The sequence below is a fragment of the Lepidothrix coronata genome, unplaced genomic scaffold, assembly GCF_001604755.1.
Source record: "Lepidothrix coronata isolate B3197 unplaced genomic scaffold, Lepidothrix_coronata-1.0 Scaffold14, whole genome shotgun sequence".
In the NCBI taxonomy this organism is placed as follows: Eukaryota; Metazoa; Chordata; class Aves; order Passeriformes; family Pipridae; genus Lepidothrix; species Lepidothrix coronata.
In genome coordinates this window covers 4,155,486-4,179,769 of record NW_016690194.1, presented here as the reverse complement: position 1 = coordinate 4,179,769, position 24,284 = coordinate 4,155,486, and the positions used below count along the sequence as shown (strand labels likewise).

Here is a 24,284-nt window from a genome sequence, read left to right as displayed (position 1 = left end):
ACTACTGGGGCATGTATTGATATGGTATATTACTACTGGGACATGTATTTGGAGCAAAACCAAAATTATTGCTGTCGAAACCTCTGAAGCTGAAAGGTGATTAACTGATTTTCCTCAGAGAAAGTCTGCATTCTTCACTCAGAAGTGAGAATGCTGGTTCCCATAAGCTAGGGCTTCCAGCATTTATACTTACATACACATGGGTATTTATTATGGCGTGAAATAGTTTGGATATCTGTATTATACTTCCTTCTTTTCATTCCAGTGCAAAAATCTGTGCGTTCCAAGGAATCATGTTGATTTAAGTATATCTTATGTGGTGCTTTGGAAAGTACGGGCTATCAAAATGCACAATTATCTGGAGTAGACTACTGTAAAGGAAAAGACTTCTATACTTTTTTTCTAACAATGCAGAAGGAAAAAATTTGCAGTTATATATAAAAGCTTTCTTAACTGCTTAGTAAAATGCCTTATTTAAATAAGTACATTTAGTAACTAGTCTGGCTGCTTGGTTCTTTGTCATTATGTTAAGAATTCAGTTTAACAAGAGACAAACTTAAGTACAAACACTTGAGTTTGGCAATGGTTAGGTCAAAACATTCAAGTCCTTAACTAAATGGAACAGAGACAAAAAAAATTACATGAGTGAAGAGAAAAAAATCCATCAGCTCAACTTAATTTTACAAAATGCAGCTGTATTCCTTCATGTTAATTTTAATGATACTTCAGAAGGAAGGGTAGCGCTTCAGTCAGGGATCTGACAAGCTTGTCATTTGCAAATAAATCAAAAGATAGTCATTACAACAGCAAGAACCAGTGAATGATATAGTTTTGTTATTCTTTGATGGGCCCCACACTTAAGTTCTCTATTAAAAATGAATGTATTCAAGAGGTTCTGCATTAAGAACACAAACAATTAAGGGCACTTCAGATGCTTTACTAAGAACTTTCATAGAGCTCTGAGGACTTTCATGAGAGATACAGGCTTCTGTAGTTTGCTTTACTGAGGAGCCAAAGAACATGGGTGATTAGTCATGTTTGTCTATGTTTGAGCAGCTTTCTGCAAAATTTCCTTTGTTTATCCATTCTTCTGACTTCTCTATATGTCTGGAGATCAGTAGTTAGATAATAGTTTTATTATATTGGGAGGCCTCTAGGAATAGGCGATAAGTACCTTTATTTTAAGACTCAGATTCATGAGCCCCAAATCCAGGGACTTACTCTAATGACACGAGTTGCTGATGTCTAGTCTTGATTAACAAAACTCCTTGACTCTTTCAGAAAGGGGTTTTGCTTTCAAGAATGAATGTAGACACACACACATGCTTACACCTGTGTACTCAAAGGTATTTAATCTTAAAAGGTGAATGCTTTTTGAACAGTTAGATTTATATTCAAAGTAACAAATATTCCTTTTTCTCAATTCTGAAAACAATCTCTTGCAACTCTTGATTGGCAAGATGAGATGAATTGTGCATTAAAACCTCACTTTCACAACTTACTAGACAACAAATATTTTTTAAGATGTTAAGAATAGTTCTTACTAAACATTTGACGGCAGGAAACAGGAGATGTATGAAATTCCATAATGGATAAGTAACTTGAAGTACCTTATTTACATGTGTGAAATAATTCTAGTAAGCAGACTTTTGTTACAATGTTTAGAATAGCCTCTTCAGTGTAGATGTCTCTTAGCTGGCACCTGTAACAGTGTCAAGAAATCTCAAAATAAACTTATTTTATGGCATATTCATACAAATTTACCTGGCATTATGGGTGAATTAAGGTTGCTGTTCGTATATGATCATCAATGATGTCCAGCTTTGGTAAAGACAAACTAAGAAGGATACTTTTTTTTCCTGTTCTGATATGAAGTCAGGCATGATAGTACTGAGACAATAATTTTAAAGTAAGAGTGACATGGAAAGGGTTGATTATGCCCTCTGTTTTAGAAAATAAATAAATAAAATCTAATTGAGCTGTGTTGGGACTGGTAATTATCACGTGATACTGCATTGTTTTGCTTACTCTGTGACGTGCGTGCTATGTTATTGCAGTGTTATTATAGTGAAGCTCAGCTATTTGGGGAGAAAGAACCAGTAATGTGGACAACTTCCATGTTTTTATAGGGTTAGAGTTTTTTCCTCTGGCCTCCAATTGGGAAGTCTGGAGACACACTATCTTTAATGTTGCTGATGCTTTTGAGAACGCAGGCAGGATCACTCTCTTTTGGAGAAAAGACAAAGCAGAAAGAATCGTGTCTTGCAGAATATACCACCTAAGGAGTCTTTCTGCTGTGCCTTTTGCAACCCAATGTGCCTATCTCATATTGGCCTTTTTAGCCACCAGCCTGCTTGTAACAAACTGGGTAGAGCCCTTCCTAAATCTTTGTTTTCAAAGCCTAGCCATGATGATGATGATGATGATGATGATTTTTCCTTACAGCGACAATAAGGATACTTATCTCAGAATAGGAAGGCTTTTGTGTATACCATACAGGCCAAAGAACTTTTCAGTAGACACCACTCACTAGTTTCTTACTTTATTCTTTTTCTTTCCTGTCTGTCATCTGCTATGATTATCCTGGCTTCTGTCCTCAAAAACAAAGGTAATGCAGTTGGTCTAGGGCAATTAACTCCTTGGATCCTAAACATCTTAGCTAAACATCAGCCAAACAGATTGCTATGTAACAGAATTGTTTTCCATAGCTGATTTACCTTGCTTTCTGGAGAGATATAGTAGGTATGTGGAAAAATACCCTTTAGTACGTGTGCTTTTTTTTTCTTGTTAGTAGAGAAGCACCAACAGATTTAGTAATAGTTAAGTCTGATAACTGATAATAGTTAAGCTGGTAACTTCCTAGTATTGACTTTGCTAGTAGGTATGTAGTACTAGTACTAAGGGTTAAATATGGAATTATGGATGTTTTATGGTCATGAAGCAGAACAGAAACAGACCACTGTGGTACTCTGTGAAATTATAGATATTAAAGTTGATATATATGTGTTCCCCTTGTTGCAGGGAGGAAAAGATTTACTCTAAAGTAACTGTTGCTTCATTGTCCTTAGTTAAGGAAAACCTGTTTATTCTAGGAAGAAACTATCCCAGAACTGCAAAACTTCAGTAGTTGTGTCAAATACCAGTCTTTGGTCAGGTGGAGTGGTTCGTGTCAGAAAGTAGTGGTGTTTTACAAGTCTCATGAGTCTGGATGCTAGATGCTATCCTGTATTTTCCCCGTGTCTGTCAGAGGTCGGGAAAGAGGTGTTAAAGCTTGCTGACTTAGATCCTAAATCACCTGTATGCTGAGAAATAAAAGGAGAGGGTGGCTTTTGTATCCTAATTATTGTGTGACTGATCTATAAGGATCAACATATCAGTGTCTTCTAAAAATACTCAGGATGATGGGAAAGTTCAGGAAAAGGCTTGGCAGAAGATTTAGCAACATTTTAGTCTGACTTCTTTAAGTGAGTTTATCTTTGCTCAGGTTTAATACTTGTCATTTCATGGAAGGCCTAATGATTCACAGCAGTGACCTCTTGTCTAACCCCTGGCAAACCAAGAAATATCTTTATGGATTAATACTATTATTGACTATCACACTTTCTGATCTAATTTTTTTCTTGTCTGCAATATTTTAATTCTCTTTCAATATGGATTTTTGAGGTCTGCACTTTTCGTCTCCGTTCTTCCTTAGTTCTGTTTTGATATTTCTTTCATATGCCTGATGGTGTGTTTCTGTCAGTAAAAATAATTTTACCTTCTAATAGGCAGATAAAATTGATCATGAAAGAAGTATTTTTCTTCTATGCCTGTTGCCTTCATGTTATGCTGCTTGATAATTTGAGTAATAATAAATTTACCTTTTAAAAGGCTTTTACTGGGACTTTAGATTTCCAAAATGCTCTACTTGTTAATGAACTTTATACAAGGACCAGATTTGTGCCCAAATGTGTATACAGATTAGGTGCTTTAGACATGGCAGATGTCCTAGAGTAGCTAACTAAATCTCTTTTCTCATCTGGTCTTATATATTAAGTATTTACATTTGCAGTAGTATGAAAAATGGGTATTTTTTTGTTACTTTTTTCGCTGTCTGAACTTAATATAGTCCTGCATACCAGCTAATGTATGTCAAAACACCTAAAACACAGTTTTTAATCAAAATACTTTTCCTCTGTAGACAGAAATCGCCAAGAGATTGAATACAATTTGTGCACAAGTCATCCCATTTTTGTCTCAGGAAGTAAGTAAAACTGTTCAGCTGTTAAAGTGCAATTATGTTGTTTTTCTGTTTGCAAATTAGCTAGTTTTAAGATGTTAATTTCATCACAATACACAAGTGTAAGGAACATCTGTTAGAGCTGAAGTGTGCAAACCCCCTGCTAATTTGGTCTAACAAATCTGTGTTCAAACTGATGAGAATGGCTCAGCCTCATTCATTGCCTGAGGGAGAGTGGGAGTCTGTAAAATAGTACCAATACGAGAAAATACTTTCATTTCTAATCATGGTGATTGCTTATTAGATATTCAGTTGTCAAACGTTTGCCTACTGAAATAAACATGCTTATCTTCTCTGTACAATTTGTATCAAACTTTAGTGTTAGGGTGAGTATTTAGCTAAGATGCAAAACACTGTTTAAGGTTATAAACCTACATATGATCTGAATGACTGTGATTTTAGTGTGTTGTGGGCAGCTGCTGTTATGTTTTGAAGCTTGTTATTTTCAGACTCTGCAGTTGATAGTGTTTGTTATTCTTGAGTTCAGCAGAGCGCTTTTCCATGTTTGAAATTTCGGTAAATTCTGTTGTGTGGGCACAGAGTATATAAATGTTAAAACTGACAGGAGTGTGAAGTCGACATTATTGGTCCTGTCAGCTCAGTTAAAATGATTATTCAATTGCCAGGAAATTAATAATGAAATGGCATGGGGTAAGAGAGAAACTATCTGCCTTCAGGGCTCATGTTTCCTTGTGAACAGGTGATAAATAGGCCCCTATTACCTTTTTTACCCGCATAAGATGTCTTGCAATAGGTAGTCTGGGCTTCTGCATTCAAACCGGTTATTCAAGTGTTTGTGATCCTGGTTTGATTTGGTGTGGTCAATACTTTAACAAAAATTCCTCCCCATACCCTTTCTTCTTTTAATAGCATCAGCAACAAGTGGCCCAAGCTGTAGAACGTGCCAAACAAGTGACCATGGCTGAACTGAATGCCATCATCGGGGTACGTGGCCTTCCAGGTCTACCTCCTACAGTGTGTATAACTTGCTTTCATATCTTACAGCTTTGCTATTTTTAAAATAAACTTAATGTCTTGATATCTAACACCATTTTGATGTCCAGTGTTGCTGAAGTGTTTATGCTTCACACAGATTTTAGCAGGAGTAAAAAAAAAAAAAAAGTTTACTTTGTCAGAACATCATTTTGTTCAGCAATGCTGCATATAACAAAACTTGTCCTTCAAGAAATATAATTATTAGGAGAGTTGCTTGTTTATTTATAGGTTTTGAATGTCAGTTGATCTAGTTACTTTTACCTCTTGCTTTTTGTGACACTTGAGTTCTTGGAGCCTGTACAACTATTCATTCTTCTTTTTTTCCCTTTCTTGTGAATCTTTCATGAATTTTAAATTAGCAAGCTACTGAATAGAAACTTCACTTGCTTTTGAAGTAGTATTAATTGTCTGACACAGTGTTCTAATAGCCTTTCACCAAGAATGTGCTTTTAAATATGCTGAAAAAGTTAATACTACTTGCTTGTGACTGGTTGTCAATCACAAGTCACTGGCTTTGTATTAATGAACTTTTTGAACCATACATTCCTTCCACTGTATGAGTTCATTTCCCCTGCCATTAAGTGTAGAATATTTCTCATGTTTTGTGCCCTTCCAGACTAAGTGAAAGAAGTAGCTGAAACAAGAACCTGTCCTTTCTGATTTTATTCATAAAATTCATCTGCCTTGAGTGGATTCAAATTACTCATTTATCAATTTATGTTAATTGCTTGTGAAAAGATGCCCTGCTGGTCTTTATAGTTCCCTCAGACACTTTGTAATGATAATTAGACATGCTGCTGTATGGATTAACAGTGCCATAGTCCAATGACGTCTACAGACAATGGAACCGGTTAATCCATCTGTGCTTAAAATTACATCCCAACTGGAGATGGAAAAAAAAATAGGAGTGAGGGAGGATTGAAAGAATGAGCCTCAGCTTGAAAACGCTCCTTTCATCAGTTTCTCAATTGCAGATCTGCAGTCGGTTTGACTGTGGTAAGCTATTGGCAGTCAATTAGGTGAAATAAACTGGGAGGGTGACCTTCATTTCCTTTTAATAGCTTTTCCTCCCTGAAATGGGGAGCTTCAGTGGATTTTCAGCTTAAATTTTATTCAAGCTGCTTTATTACACTTGACAGATTAGCTTTGCTTAAACATATCCCCCCTTTCAAATCTCTGCTGTTTTTCCTTCGTATCAAATTTTGACTGTTACTTAGTTGATTTGCTAATCACATCTTAGAAACCCAACACAATTACATCTGTATTTGTCAGACTCTCCTCTGTGCTCTGCTTGTATAATGAATTACTTTATGAATACCTGATTTGATCTTTGAAATACAAGCACATGTACACTTGTAATATTTGATTAACAAAGGTTGAACTGTAGTTTCCTGTATTTTTTAAAACAAATGACTTATTTAGGATGAAAATGGAATGGAAACCCTTCTTAATGAACTAATTCTAAGAAAGAGTTAATGCAGTAAAAGGAAATATGTATTAAAATGTATTTAAAAACATTCTTGCTCCACTTAGGATAGTGCTACTTAGACAAACCAAATTTTGCTCTCTCAGGCATATAATTTACTTCTTTTTATGTCTGCACAATGTAGTCTTTTAAAAGCCATAGAATCTACAAGTATCACACGCAATTACTTTTTTTTTTTTGAGAATGGAGGGACATTCTTTGGAAGCAGGAATAGAAGTCTCCACCTTTTTTGGTTTTTAATTGTCTAATATTTCACCTGAAGAGATACTTTCCTGTGTCTTATGAAAGACTTCCAAATGATGCGATACAAATCCAAAACTGTGAATGAGGAAATTAACACATTGGGCGCAAAGTTTGTTTCACCATGTAGATGCGCGCGTATACATAATGCTGAAATTAGATGTACATCCCAGTGATCTTTTGCAGTCTTATTAATCAATAGTTATCTTGTGCTGCACAATAAGTTTCATACTCTGACATGCGCTTGGTTTTCTTTTAAAGGGACAGTGTGTGTCCTAGAAAATCTGAATAGCATAAAATCAGGTTGACAATTCAGTGGACCTTTTCTCCCCCTCACTGAGTACTAAGGGTGTCAAGCCCTTTCCCCAGAGGGGAGGACACATCAGAAGCTTGTCTGTTCCTATAAGCAGCAGCTGCCATGAGGCTGAGCACGGCACAGTTTGATAGCAGCTGTCAGTATTGTTCAGGGACCCAACTTAGTGTAAAGAACTGTGGAAGGGCCATGCTGCCAAGGCCTTTCAAGATGAGAAAAGATACAATAATTTAACAGTTTAGATACCTATTATGAGCATGAAAGATCATGAAACTTCTTTTTAGAATGCAAATAGGCTGGACCAGTCTGTAACAGTAGAGGATGCAATCGAGTAGCCTCTGGTGTCATGCTACTGAGGATACTTATGTATGATAAATTTTGAGGATAGAAGGAAAGTTTTTAATTTTCCTAGCTTGTGTTCACTTATATAGTTTCTCTTGACTAAATAAAATTCTACATTTTTGTCAGGATTTGGCTTTTTCCCCACCCTGTCCTTTCTGTCCGTATAGGCCAGTATTTCCTGACATTAGATAAATCAAGAGTTTTGCAATTGGGTGACTTGAGTTAAAGCAATTTTGTTTCTGCTGTGCTGTGTGTGAATTTTGGAAGGGAACAAAGACTTTAATTACTGGGAATAATGTTTTGAAGTACAATATGGTTTTGAATGATATTTATTTTATACTTCTTTTTTTCCAGTTAAAAAGATGGAGGCCTATTAGAGGACAGATTGTGAGGGTAGACACTTACAGTCTCACAGGACTGAGATTTTCAGAGAATTTGCCTGTGAAGTCCAAAGCCAGACTTTGGAATTGGTGTATATTAAGCACGTGCAAAACAGAATGAATAAATTGACACCTTTAAAAAAAAGTGACATAGTTGAACTCAGTGAGCTTGCAAGCAGTGCTAATCCTATGTGTTGATTAAAAATTTTTACTTCAGGAAAAAAACATGGATGATATTGAATTATTAAGAGTCATACCACTGGCCTTATACTTATCCACATGTTAGCAGTGTGGCTAAACAACCTCCTTTTCAATTTTTTAAAATGGCATTTATATTAGAATAAAGTAGCAATTTCACTAGATAAATAATAAAGCAGAAACCGTTGACTAAAAAGATAAGTGCACCCACTAAATCCTTGGCATTGCTGCAGCTGGGCAGTGTCCTCTTCTGGGGTTAAGGAAAAATCCAGATCATGGTATGAAATAATTAGGTAGATTGTTATGGTTTAACTTGAAAGGGTTTTTTGGTTCCTTTGTGGGTGTTTTTTTTCTTGTTTGTTTGTTTGTTTTTGGTTTTTTTTTGAGGGATGACTTGTTTTCTTGAGCTAGGCCCTGTCTAGAAGATCACAAGTACTCCAAGTTCATGTTAGCAACTATAAGGGAAAGTTAAATTGGTATGTGCATGCAAAATTGGTGTGAATGCAAAATTTACTTTCTACTCAATAAACTAGTTTAATTAGTAGAATATACTAACATCTGAATGAGAAATGCAAGCAGCAAACTGGAAACTTTCTTTAGCATTGCATTTTTGATGCATGATTTCAGCATACCACTTAAAAGCCAGGTATGCCTTATTTTGCCTTTTGAGATGGGTTGCTAATGATTCAGTGAAATATGTATCTTTTGGATTGACAGTGTTCCTGAGATAGAGTTGTTGGCCTCTGAGAGGCCTCTGCACTGTTGCATGAGATGGTTGGCTAAAGGATTAGCAAGATGTGGGACTTTTTTTTCTCTCTTGACTGTGGTTGCCAGCTATCTGTGGGATTGTAGTGTGTGAAGCTTAAGAGGATGAGGTTAACCTCTTGAGGGTTTATTCTTATGAGTGTGTAGTTAATCCTTAGAAAGCCTATAAATAACTAGGCTGTATGTTTCATTATAAAACAGAAATACAGACTAGAGCAGAAATGAATGCAGAACTTAGTACAAGGGAAGAGCTAAACAGCTGTAGCATTACTTTAGATCCTTCTCAGCCTTGATCTGCATTATGTGCTGAGGGAGGGGAAATTGCCTAGTTCTTTTAAATTAAATAAAATGAGATCTAGTGAGCACAAGACACTTTTCTTGCTTTTAACGTAAACTAATGGCAAGTCTAAATTACTAAACTCTGGAAATAGGAGCTCTATTGCATGGTGACATCCTGGGTTATCTTTCATATTTTAAACCACATAGAAATCTTAATTGTATCCTAGGATTCTGTCATGGTAGCTGCTTTTAGAATATAAAGGCTCCAGACCAAAGCAATTGAGGAATGTATTTATCAGCATGACAGTATTCTCAAAATATCAAACCCCGAAACATGGTCAGATTTTTATCATTAGTGCCACTAAGTTTTGAGGAAAAATAAGAAAGCATTATTGATGTGTATTGGTAGCTTGACCTACTCAAAAGAGAAAATCTGAGAGGGGGTGTGTAAAATGTGAATGAACAAATAGTGTTAACCAGACTTGTTTTCCATTTGACACATGCTCCTTCCACACCACCAGCCCCCACCCCCTGTGCACTAGAGACTGATGGGGAATAGCAGCAATATAGAGGAGGGTAGTGTCTAAATGAGACAATATTCTGCAGAAGAAGGTATTCTCAGTCATTCTGGAGAGGGCAAAATTGCATCCAAAAGTTAAACAGAATTGAATTGCATGCCAGACCTCCCTTGTCTTGCAAGCTTTCCTGTCGGGTGGATAGAAAAGGCTGCATCTTGGATCTTGTCCAAAAAGAAAACCAAGAGATCTTTAGGTGGCTCTCTCATTTAAATCTAGTATCTAAGCTTCAAGTCAAAGGTGAATCCAAGTATATAGTTACAAATTTGTGAAGCCTAACAGCTTTCAGGAAAGGAGTGAGAGGATGATGGTTGGACAGAAATACCGTTAGCTAGAGCTTAAATCTGAAAATATGCAGCTACAACTGTGAATGCAGAAAGCAGGTAGATTCTGAAGAGATAGCAGGTGATGTACCAACTGTGAGCTGGTAGCACTTCCTAAATTACTTTCTACTGAGCAGGTGTTGGGGATGTGGCACTGAATGATGTAGAGCTCTGAGCAGGTCTGTTTTGCAGCAGGATAGAGGTGCAGAGGGACTGGTAAAATTAGAAAATTGTGTATTTAGTAATAGTGAACAAAAAAAGAAGGCACGTCAATGGAACGTGTGGTTTCAGGAAGAGTTGGGTAGATAGAAGCTGGGGAGATTGATTCATTTTGTGAACTTGGCTCCAAATGATTCTGTTAGACTGATTTGAAAAGAATAGTTTTGGTGGAATGGTAGGGACTAAAGTTGGGTCAAAATGCTGGAATAGTACAGTTCAAGGCAAGAATTTGCAGCAGATGTGTTCAGTGAGCTTTAATACAGACAATATAGAAGGGCTACTTGAAAGACAAAATGCATGTTAGGGATGGGTTTGCTTTTGAATGTGGTTGGAGCAGAGTGTATGTGTATATTTGTATATATAATTGACCAGAGGGTAATTATTTAATCTTAGAGGAAAGGATTACTTCCTCTAGAGAGTGATTCAATCCACCTCTCTTGATTAAAGTATATGCAGGCAGAATAGCTTTCCATGTTTGAAGATACAAATAAAGTAGATAATATTCACAAAACCTAAGTTATTAAATAAGTAAAAGGAGACACACTGAAAAGATGAACATAATTTCTTCTCTCATACAAATATCTGCTTTGTGTTCATATTTCAAGTAAGATAAGGGGGGAAATTGTATCAGGTGAAGAGTCAGTAGGCTAAGATAAAAGTATGATGTGACCTGCCATTCTCATCTTGAAAGTAGTGTGAAATACAGTAGGTTTGGAGGAGGAAGGGGCTGGACAGGAAGAGTGAATTGGTTGGCCGACACAGAAGAGAAATTCAGCTTGGACGGCATATGAGGAGAAATCAAATGCAAAGAAGTTAGTTGAATAAGGATGAAGTGTGGTTATGTTCATGGAGTTGTCTCATCCCAGTGTGAGTAGGAGCCGAGAAAGTTGTTGGGAGTTTATATGTTGAATGACGTAGGGCTCTAAGTTGGCCTACTTAGCAGTAGGAGAGGTGCAAAGGATGAACCATACAGATTTTGAGAAGCAAACGCTGATACACTGAAGTGAACTAATTGTAACTGTGCAGATGAGAGTGATGTGGACTTCACAGGCAAAATAACTTCTAACTGGGTGACAGTGACAAAGATGGAGTCAATGGGAGTAGGAAGGTGCAGAGAGACTGGAGGAACATACAGGGGAACACAAGTATTAAAAGTAGTAAACATTGGAAATGAGCAAGAAAACAGCAACATACAAACAGAAAATGGCTATGTTTTTCACAGGGGAAGAGCAAGACAAAACATAAAACCCCCTAGAGTAATATCTGTAAGCCATTTCCAAATTGTTGCATGCTTGAACTAGTTGTTTCTGGCTGCTGTGCTGCCGAAGCATGCTTTTGAAATGATGTTGGATGATGGCAGTGTGCTAACAGTAGCTAAAAAGGCAAATACCTTCTAATCTCAAATCTATGTAAGCAGTAGGAGGAATCTATAGTTGCCGCAGAAAAGAAATATGCTGGCAGTTTCTGCAGACCTGAAGCAATGTATGCTGACAGCTTCCTTCCAGAGACTTGAGGCTTGCATCTGAGTCTTCAGAGAAAGCAATATGTACTGTTTTAAAATTAAAGAAAAGATTTGTTCTTGAACTGACTTACACTGACAGTGATCAGAGGAATGTGAGTGGTTTCAGGTAACCAGCCTTTGTCTTGTCGGGACCAAGAGAACTTAGGTCATCTTCTGTGACTTGTAGACAGTGGTTTTGAATTTGTTACTTTCGTTTGGAGTCTGGGAAGGCCTTTGGTGAAGCCATGTTTTCCTGAACAAGGATAATTTTTTCTCCAGTGACTCACTACCCCTTCTGCCCTGTGGCATCTGTCCTGTACAAAGGCTTCTCTGGCTCCTCCATTGTTGCAGTCTTTTTCCTCTGGTTGCCTTCAGCTTTGCTGTTCATCCCATATTTCTTCAGAATTTAGCATAAGGAAAGAAAACCCTCCAACATAATTTAATTTAAGGAAAGCAGGAAAAAAGCTGAATTACATGATTAATACAAGAACCCTTAAAAACTTGGTCTTCTGACTCATTTCTATTTTTTTTTCTTTTGCTATAAGATGTTTGAGACAGAAACTGTTTCCCTGAAATATGTATTTTTAGAAGAATAACCATATGTACAAACACACAAAAGATCTTTTATGTTTTTACATAAAAGTATAAACAGTCAGTATATATGTAACATATGCTATGTATTATACATACTATTCTGTATATTCATATGTAATATAAAATATTGTGTATATATCATATGTAGTATGTGGGGGGGGGTGTAGATATATAAGCTTATGCTAGCATAAGGACTTCTTTAGTTTGTGGGCTGCTTGTTGTGTTGCCAGTATAGCTGCTGATACAAGCTTTACTTATGATTCAGTGGGTCTGCATGTGGTACAACCTACAGAGTTTTAGGTTGATTTGCAGTGCCTTAAAGCACAGAGGAGGAAAGAAAGCCCTTTTCTGTTGGCAAAAGCCCTTATGTGGATGCAGCTACACCAGTGGAGTGCTAATGCACCTTGGGGAGAAGATGTCACTGAACTGGAAGAATTCCATCTGCTGGCAATGCCCTGCATCCTTGCTGCAGGGCTCTGCCTGCATGGGATGGAATGATTTGCAGAGGCTTCAGAGAGAAGCTAGGCTGCTGGTGCAGATCTGCTCTGGTGAAAGCACCAGTAGTGCTGGCAGGACTATATAATTAGTCCCTCTATGTCAATGGGATGTTAGAAATCCTGACATTAAAGAATTATAGCTAAAAATTTGTTAAATAGTTAATTGCTGATCACTGTAGTAGAAAAACAGCTGATGTGCTTATTCACTGGGTGCCGTGACAAATCGTTTGGGTGGGGTCAACCCACATCTGTCATTTACTGTTTACAAAAATGATCTGAAATGTATTATCTCTTATCTTTCTAATTGTGGTGCCTGGGCCTGAAAATGCCAGAAGGAAGGGGAGTGAAACTTAACTGTTTGCAGCAAGACAGAAAGGCACAGCAAAGACAGAGTTGCTGCTCAGATTTGTGCTAAGGGAAAGAGTGAGTCCTTTCTCCTCTGCAGCCTATATGTCTGTGATGTATAGTGGTAATGTGAGAACTAATCAATGGTTAATAAGCTACCCTTGAAAATGAATTTTAATTTGCTCTTTGAGTTATACTCGGAAACATTGAAGACCTGTTTCTTAGTTCTGTAAGTGTAAAGTAATAAAATTTACAGTACATAAAATTTGAAAATGGGATCTTGTAATTCAACAAAAGTACTGTGTGTACTGGTACTGGCCATGTAACGATAGCAGCTGAAACCTTTCTCACGTTGGAAGAATTTTCTGGTTTTCCCTTCGTTTAAAAAACCTGAAATTTCTCATGAAAACAGAAAGTATTTTAGAATACAAGCTAAAGAATATATTTACACATTCAGAATCACAGAATGGGTAAGGTTGGAAAAGACCACAGTGGGACATCTGGGCAACCTCCCTGCTCAAGCAGAGTCATTCTAGAGCACATGGCGCAGGATTGCATTCAGGTGCATTTTGAGTATCTCCAGTGAGAGAGACTCCATGACCTCTCTGGGCAATCTGTTCCAGTGCATAATCACCTGCACAGTAAACAAGTTCTTCCTCATGTTCAGGTGGAACTTTCTGTGCACTTGTTTCTGCCTGTTGTCCTGTTGCTTGGCACCAATGAGAGGAGCCTGGCTGCATCCTCTTGGCACCCTCCCTTCAGGTACTTGTAGACATTGATGAGGTCTCCTCTCAGTCATGTCTTTTCAAGGCTGAATAGGCCCAACTCTCTCAGCCTTTCCTCATAAATGAGGTGTTCCTGCCCCCTAATCACCTTTGTAACTGTCTGCTGGACTCATTCCAGGAGCTCCATGTCTCTCTTGTCTTGAGAAGCCCAGAACTGGACACAGCACTCCATATGTGGCTTCACAGGGCTGAGTAAAGGGGCAGCATCACCTCCCTTAACCTGCTGGCAAAGCTCTTTTTAATGCACTTGAGGATACTATTGTTCTTCTTGGCCACCAGGGCACACTGCTGCCTCATGGAAAGCTTGGGCTTAGTACTGAACCTTGGGGAATACCGCCAGTGCCAGGCCTCCAGCTAGACCTTGTGCCACTGATTGTGGCCCTCTGGGATCTGCCGTTCAGCCGTTTCCTAATCCACCTCACTGCCCACTCATCCAGACCACGCTTTCTGTGTTTGCTTATGAGGATGTTGCAAGAGATTTAGTATCTATATGTCTTATAAAAGGCACTTTCGAAAAATTTTCCTGTTGTAGTAATTTAAAATTGACTTTAGAGTTTTACTAGGTAGATGCAATGAGGGTTAACTGCTCTGACCCTTGTTGACTGTCTTGGTTGCATACTTTGGGTCTTCTGTAGGTGACCAGTTGTTTGCTGGCCTCATATTGGGATCTGTATTCCCTTCCTATGTTAATTGTGGAATAGCATTTCTCTTGAACTACACCAATCAATAAATATATAGCTTTTTTTCAGGTAAGTTAGTGTGGCAGACAGCTTCATGACTCCCACTAACTTTTAGTTTCTTTCTTTAGATAAAGAACTATTAACCTTTTAGAGCAAGGGTATAGATAATTAGAATTATGCTTGTAAGTGTGCTAACCTTCCTTACTTTAGTAATATTTAAAGAATGTAACTTAATCTTGCTAAAGTAGGGAGAAAAACGCTAGAGCTGGACAGGTATAGTATTCTATGGCAAAACTGTAACGCACATGTGTAAAAGAAATGCATTTTACAGGGAGAGAGGAATGCATGAGTGTAAAAGTGTAGTGAGAACACCAGAGCATGAAGGGATCTTTTTAATCTTCATCAGCATTGCTTTTCTTTCTTTTTTTTTCTGAGTAACAATGAGAAAAGACTTGATTCCTAAGGGAGGATCCCATAGCAGAGGACTGAAAGTGAATTCTGAGAAAGGAATTTAGTGACCGAGTAGAAAAGGATTTAAGAAAGGAAAGAACATAAAAGACTAGTTGGGAACCATAAACTTCATGTTATTCTGAAATAAATTCATGGATTACTTAGGATATGTGCTGCTGGATGTCCTATATCAGATTTTTTTTTTCATAGTTAAAGTAACAGAAGGGCTTAGTTAGTGTCCTAATAATCACTGTATCAGCAGAGAAGTGAAATACAACTTCTCAGCCTTATTTCAGTTACCTGAGAGTTGAAGGTAATTGGTGAAAAAAGGACTACTTGGTGAGTGTGTGTGTGTGTGTGTGTGAAGCTACCTTTATCCCAGTATAGCATCAGTTTTCTGTTTTATGAGAGACAATTTATGCAACCCTTTACTGCTTAGAACAAGTTGTTGCGCAATGGATACTTCTTAATGTTGTGTTGTCTGAACAAGTGAAAACAGGAAATGTGAAAAACTTTGAAGAGCCTTCTGTTCAGAAATCTAGCAAAATAAAAGTAACTGACATATTTTTGACTTGGATATTTGCTTTCTGACATAAATTCTCTTCCCCGAAAAGTTGTGGGTTTTTGTTTGGTTGGTTATTGGTTTTGGGTTTTTTTTTTGGTAGGAGTAGAAAAATCAGTGTTAAGACCCAAAGATACTACCCTTTGTATCTTCTCTAACAAAGCATGAAAAAGAAGCATGATTTTTCCCATGAGACAGTTAGGCCTTTAAATTATCATGCTGACATCACACAAATTCTGTATGTGTGACATATAAAGCTTTGAATAGCTTTGACCAGTATTTTCCTTTTATGGACTTAAATTTCTGTAGTACAGTGACATTTCTTGTGGTTTATATAGATGGAAGAGACATGCTGAAGACACTGTTCTTTGTTTCTGAAGGGATATTCTCTTCCCACATTAGGCACTGTGGCTTGTTCACATAAGGATAGTTTCCAAACAGCTTATACAAAACCACATTTTTGGCTCATTAGCTAGAGATGCAGTGGTGGGCATTTTAAAGTTTGTCTACTGTGGTCCAGTGTAGCTTTCTATCTATAAGAATAAAGGATTTAGAAGAAGAGGAAGCAAGGAAATCAAATCAATGAAAATAAACAGATATTAGAAAATGAAGAAATTATAGTAGTATCTGATTCTCATTTTTCTAGAACACGTTTAAACAGGAAGAAAGCAGTAAGGAACAAGACTTGGTACAAGGTCTAGTGGAAGGCCTGTCACTAGGGGTGACACCAGTGGAGAGCTACAAAGATGGTTAAGGAATTGGACTATTTCTCCTATGAGGAAAGGCTGACAGCCTTGGGCCTGTTTGGCCTTGAAAAGACATGACTGAGAGGATCTCACCTATGTCTGTAAGTATCAAGATGTCAACAGAATTCAGCCAGGCTGTTTTTGGTAGTGCCAACCAAAAACTGATGCACAGAAAGTTCTACCTGAACAAGTGGAAGACCTTCTTTGCTGTGTGGGTGAGCAAGCACTGGAACAGATTGTCTCTCACTGGAGATATTCGAGAACTCTGGATGCAATCCTGTGCAATGTGTTCTAGGGTGGCCCTGCTTGAGCAGGGAGGTTGAATCGTGATGTCCCACTGTGGTCCCTTCCAATCTGACCCTCTGTGTGATTCTGAAATGGCAGAATCACAGAATGCTTGAGGTTAGAAGGGATCACTGGAGGTCTTCTGATTCCCTTGCCCCTGCTTAAACAGGACCACCTAGAGCCAGTTGTGCAGGACCATGTCCATATGGCTTTTAAGTACCTTCAAGGATGGAAACTTTACAACCTCCCTGGGCAGTGTGTGCCAGTGTGTTCTGATGTTTAGGAGGAACCTCCCATGTTTCCAGTCTGTGCCCATTGCCTCTTGTCTTGTCATTTGGCCATCCAGTGATGGATCATAAAGGTAAGGGACTGGAGCATCTTGCATATGAGGACAGGCTCAGAGAGCTGGGACTGTTTAGCCATCTCTAGGCTCATTGTTGCATGCTCTCCGTTTTGTCCATGCATCTTGTACTGGGAAGCCCAGAACTGCACACCGTAATCCAGGTGTGGCCTCAACAGTGATGAGTAGAGGGGAAGGATCCCCTTCCTCCACCCACTGGCAATACTTTGTGTAATGCAACCCAGGATGTCATTCACATGCTTGACCAGAAGGGCACATTGCTGGCTCATGAGCAGGTTGGTCTGCCAGAACCTTTTCTGCAAAGCTGCTTTCTAGCTGGGTATTTATGTATGGGATTGTTCCGGCTGGTGCAGGGTTTTGCACTTCCCCTTGTTGAACTTCATGAGATTCCTGTGAGTCCATTTTTACGCCCTCTGTGAATGGTAACACCTATCATAGAATGGTTTGGATTGGAAGAAATCTTTAAAGATGAAGTGCAACCCCCTGCCATGGGCAGGGACAGGTTCCACTAGACCAAGTTGCTCAAAACACCGTCCAGCCTGGCTTTGATGGGGCATCCAGTCTCAGCACCCCCATAGTAAAAATTTTTGTCCTTATGTCCAATCTAAGCTTACCATGTTGCAGTGTAAAACCATTGCCCCTTGTCCTGCCGCTACACACCCTGGTAAAAGGTCTCTTTCCATTTTCTTATAGACTCAGTATATTGAAAGATCACAGTAAGGTGTCCCTGGAGCCTTCAGGCTGAACAACCCCAACTCTCTTGTCTTTTTTTCTTAAGAAAGGTGTTCCAACCCTCTCAGATTATTTCTGTGGGCCTCTAGCAGGTCAGTGTCTTTCTTGCACTGTGGACCCCAGAGCTAAGCATGGTAGTCCAGATAGGCGTCTCATGACAGGGGAGTGGAAGAATCACCCACTGACCACAATGTTTCTCATGCAGCCCAGGATACAGTTGGCTTTCTGGGCTGCAGGTGTCCGCTACTGGTATGTGTCCAATGGTTTATCTGCTAGCACCCCCAAGTCCTTCTCAGCAGGGCTACGCTCAACCTCTTCATCCTCCAGTCTGTACTGATGCTGGGAATTGCCCCAACTCAGATGCTGGACCTCGCACTTGGCCTTGTCGAACCTCTGAGATTCACATGGGCCCACTTCTCCAGCCTGTCAAAGTTCACCTGGATGGTACTCCTTCCCTTAAGTGAATCAATTGTACCACACAGCTTGGTGTCGTCTGCAAATTTGCAGAGGATACACTGAGTCCCATTAGCTGTGTCACTGATGAATAGTGTTGGTCACGTTATGGACTCCCTGAGGGACACCATTAGTTACTGGTTTCCACAGAGACATGGAGCCATTGACTCTTTGGATTGAGTCTTATTGACTCTTCAGATGCAGTCATCCAGCCAGTTCTTCATACATATGTCCATCCCTCAATACTGTATCTCTCCAATTTAGCATCAAGAATTTTGTGAGGGACTATATCAAAGGCATTCCAGAAGTAATGAGTAGGTAGTATCCGTTGCTGTTCCCATGTTCATGCATACAATCACTCTATTATAGAAGAATGTGAATATATTCTTAAGCGAGATTGCTTGTTTTGCTGCAATATGTTCTTCCCTGTAGCTGAAATACTCTTTGGAAAGTATGTACAGAAATTTAAATGCAAGTATTAATTAATGGCTTAGACTGTTTAATGAGTTTACTCTTACCATATTTGACTGTTGGTAGTGTGGGTTGTGTGTGCAGGGTTTTTGTTTTTCTAGGATGAGACAGAAAACTAGATGCAACAGAAGCATAGTGTTATTTCCTTTTTTGGAAGGTTATGTTTGCAATGTTGGTTTTAAGAATATTTCTAAATAGTGAGGGAAAAGGTTATTCCTTGATCAACTACCTGTGTGTGCTCAGAGAGTGGCCCTCTTATATTTGTTGGCTATAGATATTTGATGCAGGCTCTCACTTACTTCTGCTATTTAAGCAGGCAAATTAAAACCCTGAAGATTTCCCTTTGGGAAGGAAGAGAATATGGCAATGAAACTGAACACAGTAATACATGTTTTGCTCTCATGTCTTTCCACCTGCTTGAGTTTCATGAAATCACATTTCTTCAGTTTTACAGAAGGTGACATGAAATAGCATCTTTTACATTTTAGGTCTCTGAATGGCTTCTGTACTTGCCAGATATTTTTTCAGAACACATATATGGAGCTTGGGAAAATCTGTTGATTGTATTACTGGTGCTAGTGCTGATAAGATTTTGGAAACTTTTTCTTCTCTAAGGTGTTTATTTAAAAGGATGCAAAAGAAGACAGCTATTGTAGTTCGGGACTATGCATAATGGTTTTTCCACTGTTCATTTACAGTCACATCTGAATTTTTGATTCAGTGCTTTTCAACAGATACTGAATAGTACATCGCACATCTGTTCAAGAACAGAACAATGCTCTAACTGTTTAATCATAGGAATTCAAAACCATCTTTTTAAGTAAAAAAGATGTTTAAGTAAAATTAGGTGTTTGTGACCTCAACAGAGCTAGTCTAATGTCGGGAGTGGGATTGTAGGAACTACTGCTCTGTCTTAATAAGCAAGGAGCCTAAAGAAGACCTGTCATTGTTTAATTATAGGAACTGTGTTTCATAAAGACATACTAACTCTTTATCTCTGCAAATCTTTGCCAGAGATTGAAAACATAATTCCAAATTTTAAATCCTGATTAAAGATCTCTTTATAGCTGGACTTTGCCTAGAATGTTAGAAGTGAAAAGCTGTACTGTCTTTGAAATTGTTAAGAGGTGCTTGCTCAGAGAAGCAAATGCTGTGGTTTTTAGATGTTGATTTTTGGGTCTTTATGGTTTGGTTATGGGGATACTAGGAAAAAAATCTGAGGCAATAAAACCTACATCTAGACAGTATAGTTATATGAGTTCGTAATTCCTTTTCTCCCTTTGCAAATATGAAGAACTTCTGGCTTTGCAGCAATATGATGGGTGAACTCCTGATGTTTTTAAAATCACTGCTGTGGCTAATTATCTCAGTGCAGTCACTTAAGTATGCATCATTGCACTCTTCTCTACCTTCCCACTTCCCTCTGAAAGTGGACACAGCCCTTGCTCTGCAAGTAATAATAATTGGTAGTAAGACAGACCTGCTACTCATCCTGTTTTGAGCACATTTCTTATGGCAGATGTTAGTTTTTAATTAACTGATAATGAACATGCCTAGTAGACCATGATACTGCTGCCAACTTACTCCGTTTTATATCTCACTGCTGCTTAGCTCTTAAAAGGTTACAGAGCAGGCATTAGTGTCTTTGAAGTGATGGGAAAGTGAATATACGCATAACATAATTGTTTCTAGGATCTACGATAGCAAATGTTTAGTTACTAAATATATCTGGTGAATGCTGCTGTTAGCCATCTCCCTGGTCTTTAGTTTCTTCCTTTGTGTGCGGCACATATTCCTTTTACTCCTTCTAGAAAGAGAATACAGTATACTTTTAACAATTCAAGTTTTCTAAATAAAAAGAGTATGAACTTCTGGAAAGGATCATCTTTATGTGTTAGGGAGAACTTTAAAACTGTTATGAATAGATAATATATAAGCAGCAAATCAATATACTAAAGTCTTAAACAGCACCTCAGATAATAAAGTCCTAATATAGCTTTGGTGGCTTAAGAGACCATGATCAGAATTTCAGTCTTAAGTCGGTTTAATTTAGTGCCATATTTAAGGATCTTTATGTACCATGTCCCTAAGTAACCATTTGCAAAGCTACAAAGGTGTGCAGAGCAGCTTTGCGATGCACTTGCAGCTCTCATACTCTGTTCTATGCCTTACACTGGACGGTGCTCCCTACTGTCCCTGTGCAGTACTGTCAGAAAACACAGGACAGCCCTCCTCAGTATGTGCTTTCAGCTTAAAAATGTCTTACAGGGGATTAATCTGTTCCTCGTTTTTTGGACTTTCAAAATGCGGGGAGTGTAGGCTACTAAGCAGAGCCAGGGAAATTATAGGTAATGTGCCTGTAAGTATTTCTTAAACTGTTAACCTATGCTTCATGAAATCAAATGGAGTGACTTGTTTGTTAATTAAACCAAGTAAGAGATGCTCAGCTAAGAGGAATCTTCATACATTTCTTGAACAGTAGAAACAAGAATGGAAGCAATTTAACTTCTTTTCTCTGTTTCAACCTTCCCGGGAGTGCTCACACTAGCAAGAGAAGCTAATTTGAGCTCACTGTTGGAGAAGGGAAGAGGCTTTTCTCCACAAAACCAATTTTGAAGAAATAAATCACTTTTTATTCTCAGGCAATTGGTGCGCTACAACTAGGTAATTCAGGGTGTTAGTGCAGCTGGGGACAAGTAAGACCAGTGCCATCAATGCTGCACAGCACTGCTGATTCATGTTGTCTTATAGCTAAGTGTGGATGACTGACCTGGTTGAAGAGGACAATGAGAAAGGGGATGAGTAAGATATACCATCTCTGAGAGAGCCTACCAAAACACCAGGTTATCAGGTTACTGAGGAAATGTGCTAGAAACTACTGAAGTCTTGATAAGTCTGTGAGAAGAGGGATATCTTCTTGTTCTTTAGATGCTGGATCAGAAAAACAAAATGAAAAAACCCAAACCCCTGCAGTCCTGTCAGCTTTTTACTGATAGCTCTTCAGTTAAATGAAACTTCATTAGCAATAGCTGCTTGATATTGTTGAAGGTCTACTGTGTTAATTGCTTAAAACAAATATAATTCTCAAAAATTCCTTCAAAATGTTATTTTTGGGTTGTTGTAAACACATTAAAATAGAAGAATAAGAATTACCTCTCTTTCACCTTTTTTTTTAAAACATACTAAAAAACTATTGAGTGGTGGTCAAATGTTTGTATTGCGGTGAAGACTAGCAAGGATTTTTATGCAGCACTTGAAAATAAATTTCTGATACGTGATGTGTGAAAGATTTACTAAACATGTGGCTTTATAAAATTGACTAAACAGATTGTGGTAAATTTTAAGATCTGTCTTATATATCAAAATAAGTAAATGATGGCTGCATGGCAGTTGGGACAGCAGAAGAGTGAAAGATAAGCAGGTCCAGTCCATAGTTCTTGAATGTCAGCCCCTGTGTCTTCATAATTTTGCAAGCAACCCAAGGAACGTCTTGGGATGCAGTTGTGAGAAATAAAAGTGTAGGAGTGCAGTAGTTATCTAAACAGTAATAAATAAGTTCATTCAGATGCCAGTAGATGTTGTGCAGGTGTTGTTGACAGTTGGTCTTGAAGAGTCTTCGGACATATAGAAGCAGATAAAATATTTCAATGTTATTTTGAGTTGAGGTTTTTTGTGGTAACTTGTGAAATATTGTGAGCTGTAGTCTAGGTGTGCTGTCGGTAGCTGTCAGCAGTACTGTAACAATTTTGCCGGCTCTTACAGGATCACTCACATTTACCTGGTCAAACTTGATGTCTGTCTGAGTTCATCCCGTTGAAACATGTGTTTATCTGTCTTCTTTTTGATCCCATGAATTGTGTGGGATCTAGCTTTTTCCTGGTGTTCGCCTTCAGCAGAGGGATAGTGGAGAGTGGCCAAGTTGTAGAGGTTTGTCCTGTCTTCTGTTCATATGCCGAGACACAAGGAAACAGGAAAGAGGCAGAAAATCTGTTTACCTGTAGCAGAGTAAACGAGAGCTATGACTAAGCTAAGGATGGTTTTGAAGCTTCATTTTCTAAAAAAAATTGTACTGAGCATTTTGGACAAAATAAATGATAGCTGAACTTGGAAAACATTAATAAAACTGTAACAGTTTTAACTGGAAAATATATTAATATTTGAACTATGTGGAAGACATTTTATTATAAGAACTCTGTTTCTAAAATTGCTTACAGGTTATTTTGCCAGATTGGTTATAGGGTTGTATGTCCTTTCATTATGATATTGATCTTGCGAGGTGCTTTTGAAACAGATGGAGGTATTTTAATTCATTAGTACCATATTTCTTGTTGAGAATTCCATGACTTCATTGATGCTCTCTGGAATACCTGGATTTTGAGCTCAAATCTGGTTCCTAAACACAATGTTAGGTCATGAATAATTCCCCCCGACACTTTCTTCCAAAAACCTTGGCTAGAATAAAATGCAAATTTAACTTCACTAAATATGAAATTAATTTTTAATATTCAAAACAGAAACATACTTGCTGTTTCCAGATTGCAGGAAGAGAAGGGTGTGAGTTTGAATCACTGTTGCCAGTGAAACTTACTTCATTATTTTCCAGAGCAGTGATATGCCTTTCTATTGAAAGGGAAAAATATTTGGGCCTTCTGCTGCTGCTCTTTGTCACCAGTGACAGTGTGGCAGGCAGTAGCTGCCCAAAACAACCCACAGTAGTTGAACTTAGTCCTCAGGCTGCTAAATATGTACCCTGCTAGCCTTTTTGGGTAATGGGACGTGAACAGAGTTGTCCACAGACAGCATGATGTAATGCAGTATATATAATGCGGTGGGACAGAGGGAAGAGGCTAAATAAATATCAAAATCCATTATTGATTCTCAATAATTAACCAAACTTCTGCCTTATCCTTCCCAAACTATGTGCTATACGTTGTTCTTCTGGGGATGATGATACCACTGGGAACAGCAGCAGCAGTTGCAGGCTCAGCATCTCTCCCATGGCCACGGACCTCCGGTGCCTCTAACGCCGCATCCATCCGGACTTCAGCCTCCAGGAATCCCTCCACTTGGAAGCAGTGCTGGCCTTCTTGCCCTTTCTAGTGCTTTGGGTGGGCAGTCTCACTTGGCAATAAAAGATGACAAGAAGCATCATGATGCAGACCACCACAGAGGTGAGAGGCATGGCAGACCTGATTAGGACACTGTCAGATTTGCACATTGCTGCAAATTATGAGCATCTCTAAAGAATTCAAGTTATATAGAATGAGAAAAAACTGTTGGCAAACTTTAAAATGTCTGCATATATACCACTGAAGCAAAATTCAGCTTGGAATTTTTCAGTATTTTAAAAGGGGATCACTAGGGGTCACCTGCTCTATACTTTGCAGGGCATTTTGACATCCTGGTAAATGCTTAGTTGTAATAGCA

General features: G+C 38.4%; 1 protein-coding gene across 6 annotated transcripts in view; it reads left to right on the top strand.

Moving 5' to 3' along the window:
- TLE1 (transducin like enhancer of split 1) overlaps positions 1–24,284 on the top strand; it is a 100,443-nt gene that overhangs the window by 17,298 nt on the left and 58,861 nt on the right. For 4 of the 6 annotated variants that reach the window (XM_017806239.1, XM_017806241.1, XM_017806242.1 and 1 more), the window contains exons 5-7: positions 4,181–4,243; positions 5,150–5,254; positions 23,824–24,028. In XM_017806239.1, coding sequence (XP_017661728.1) covers positions 4,181–4,243; positions 5,150–5,254; positions 23,824–24,028 — 373 coding nt within the window. The remainder of the gene's footprint in view (positions 1–4,180; positions 4,244–5,149; positions 5,255–23,823; positions 24,029–24,284) is intronic. The other 2 variants (XM_017806243.1, XM_017806244.1) reach the window with 2 other exon arrangements.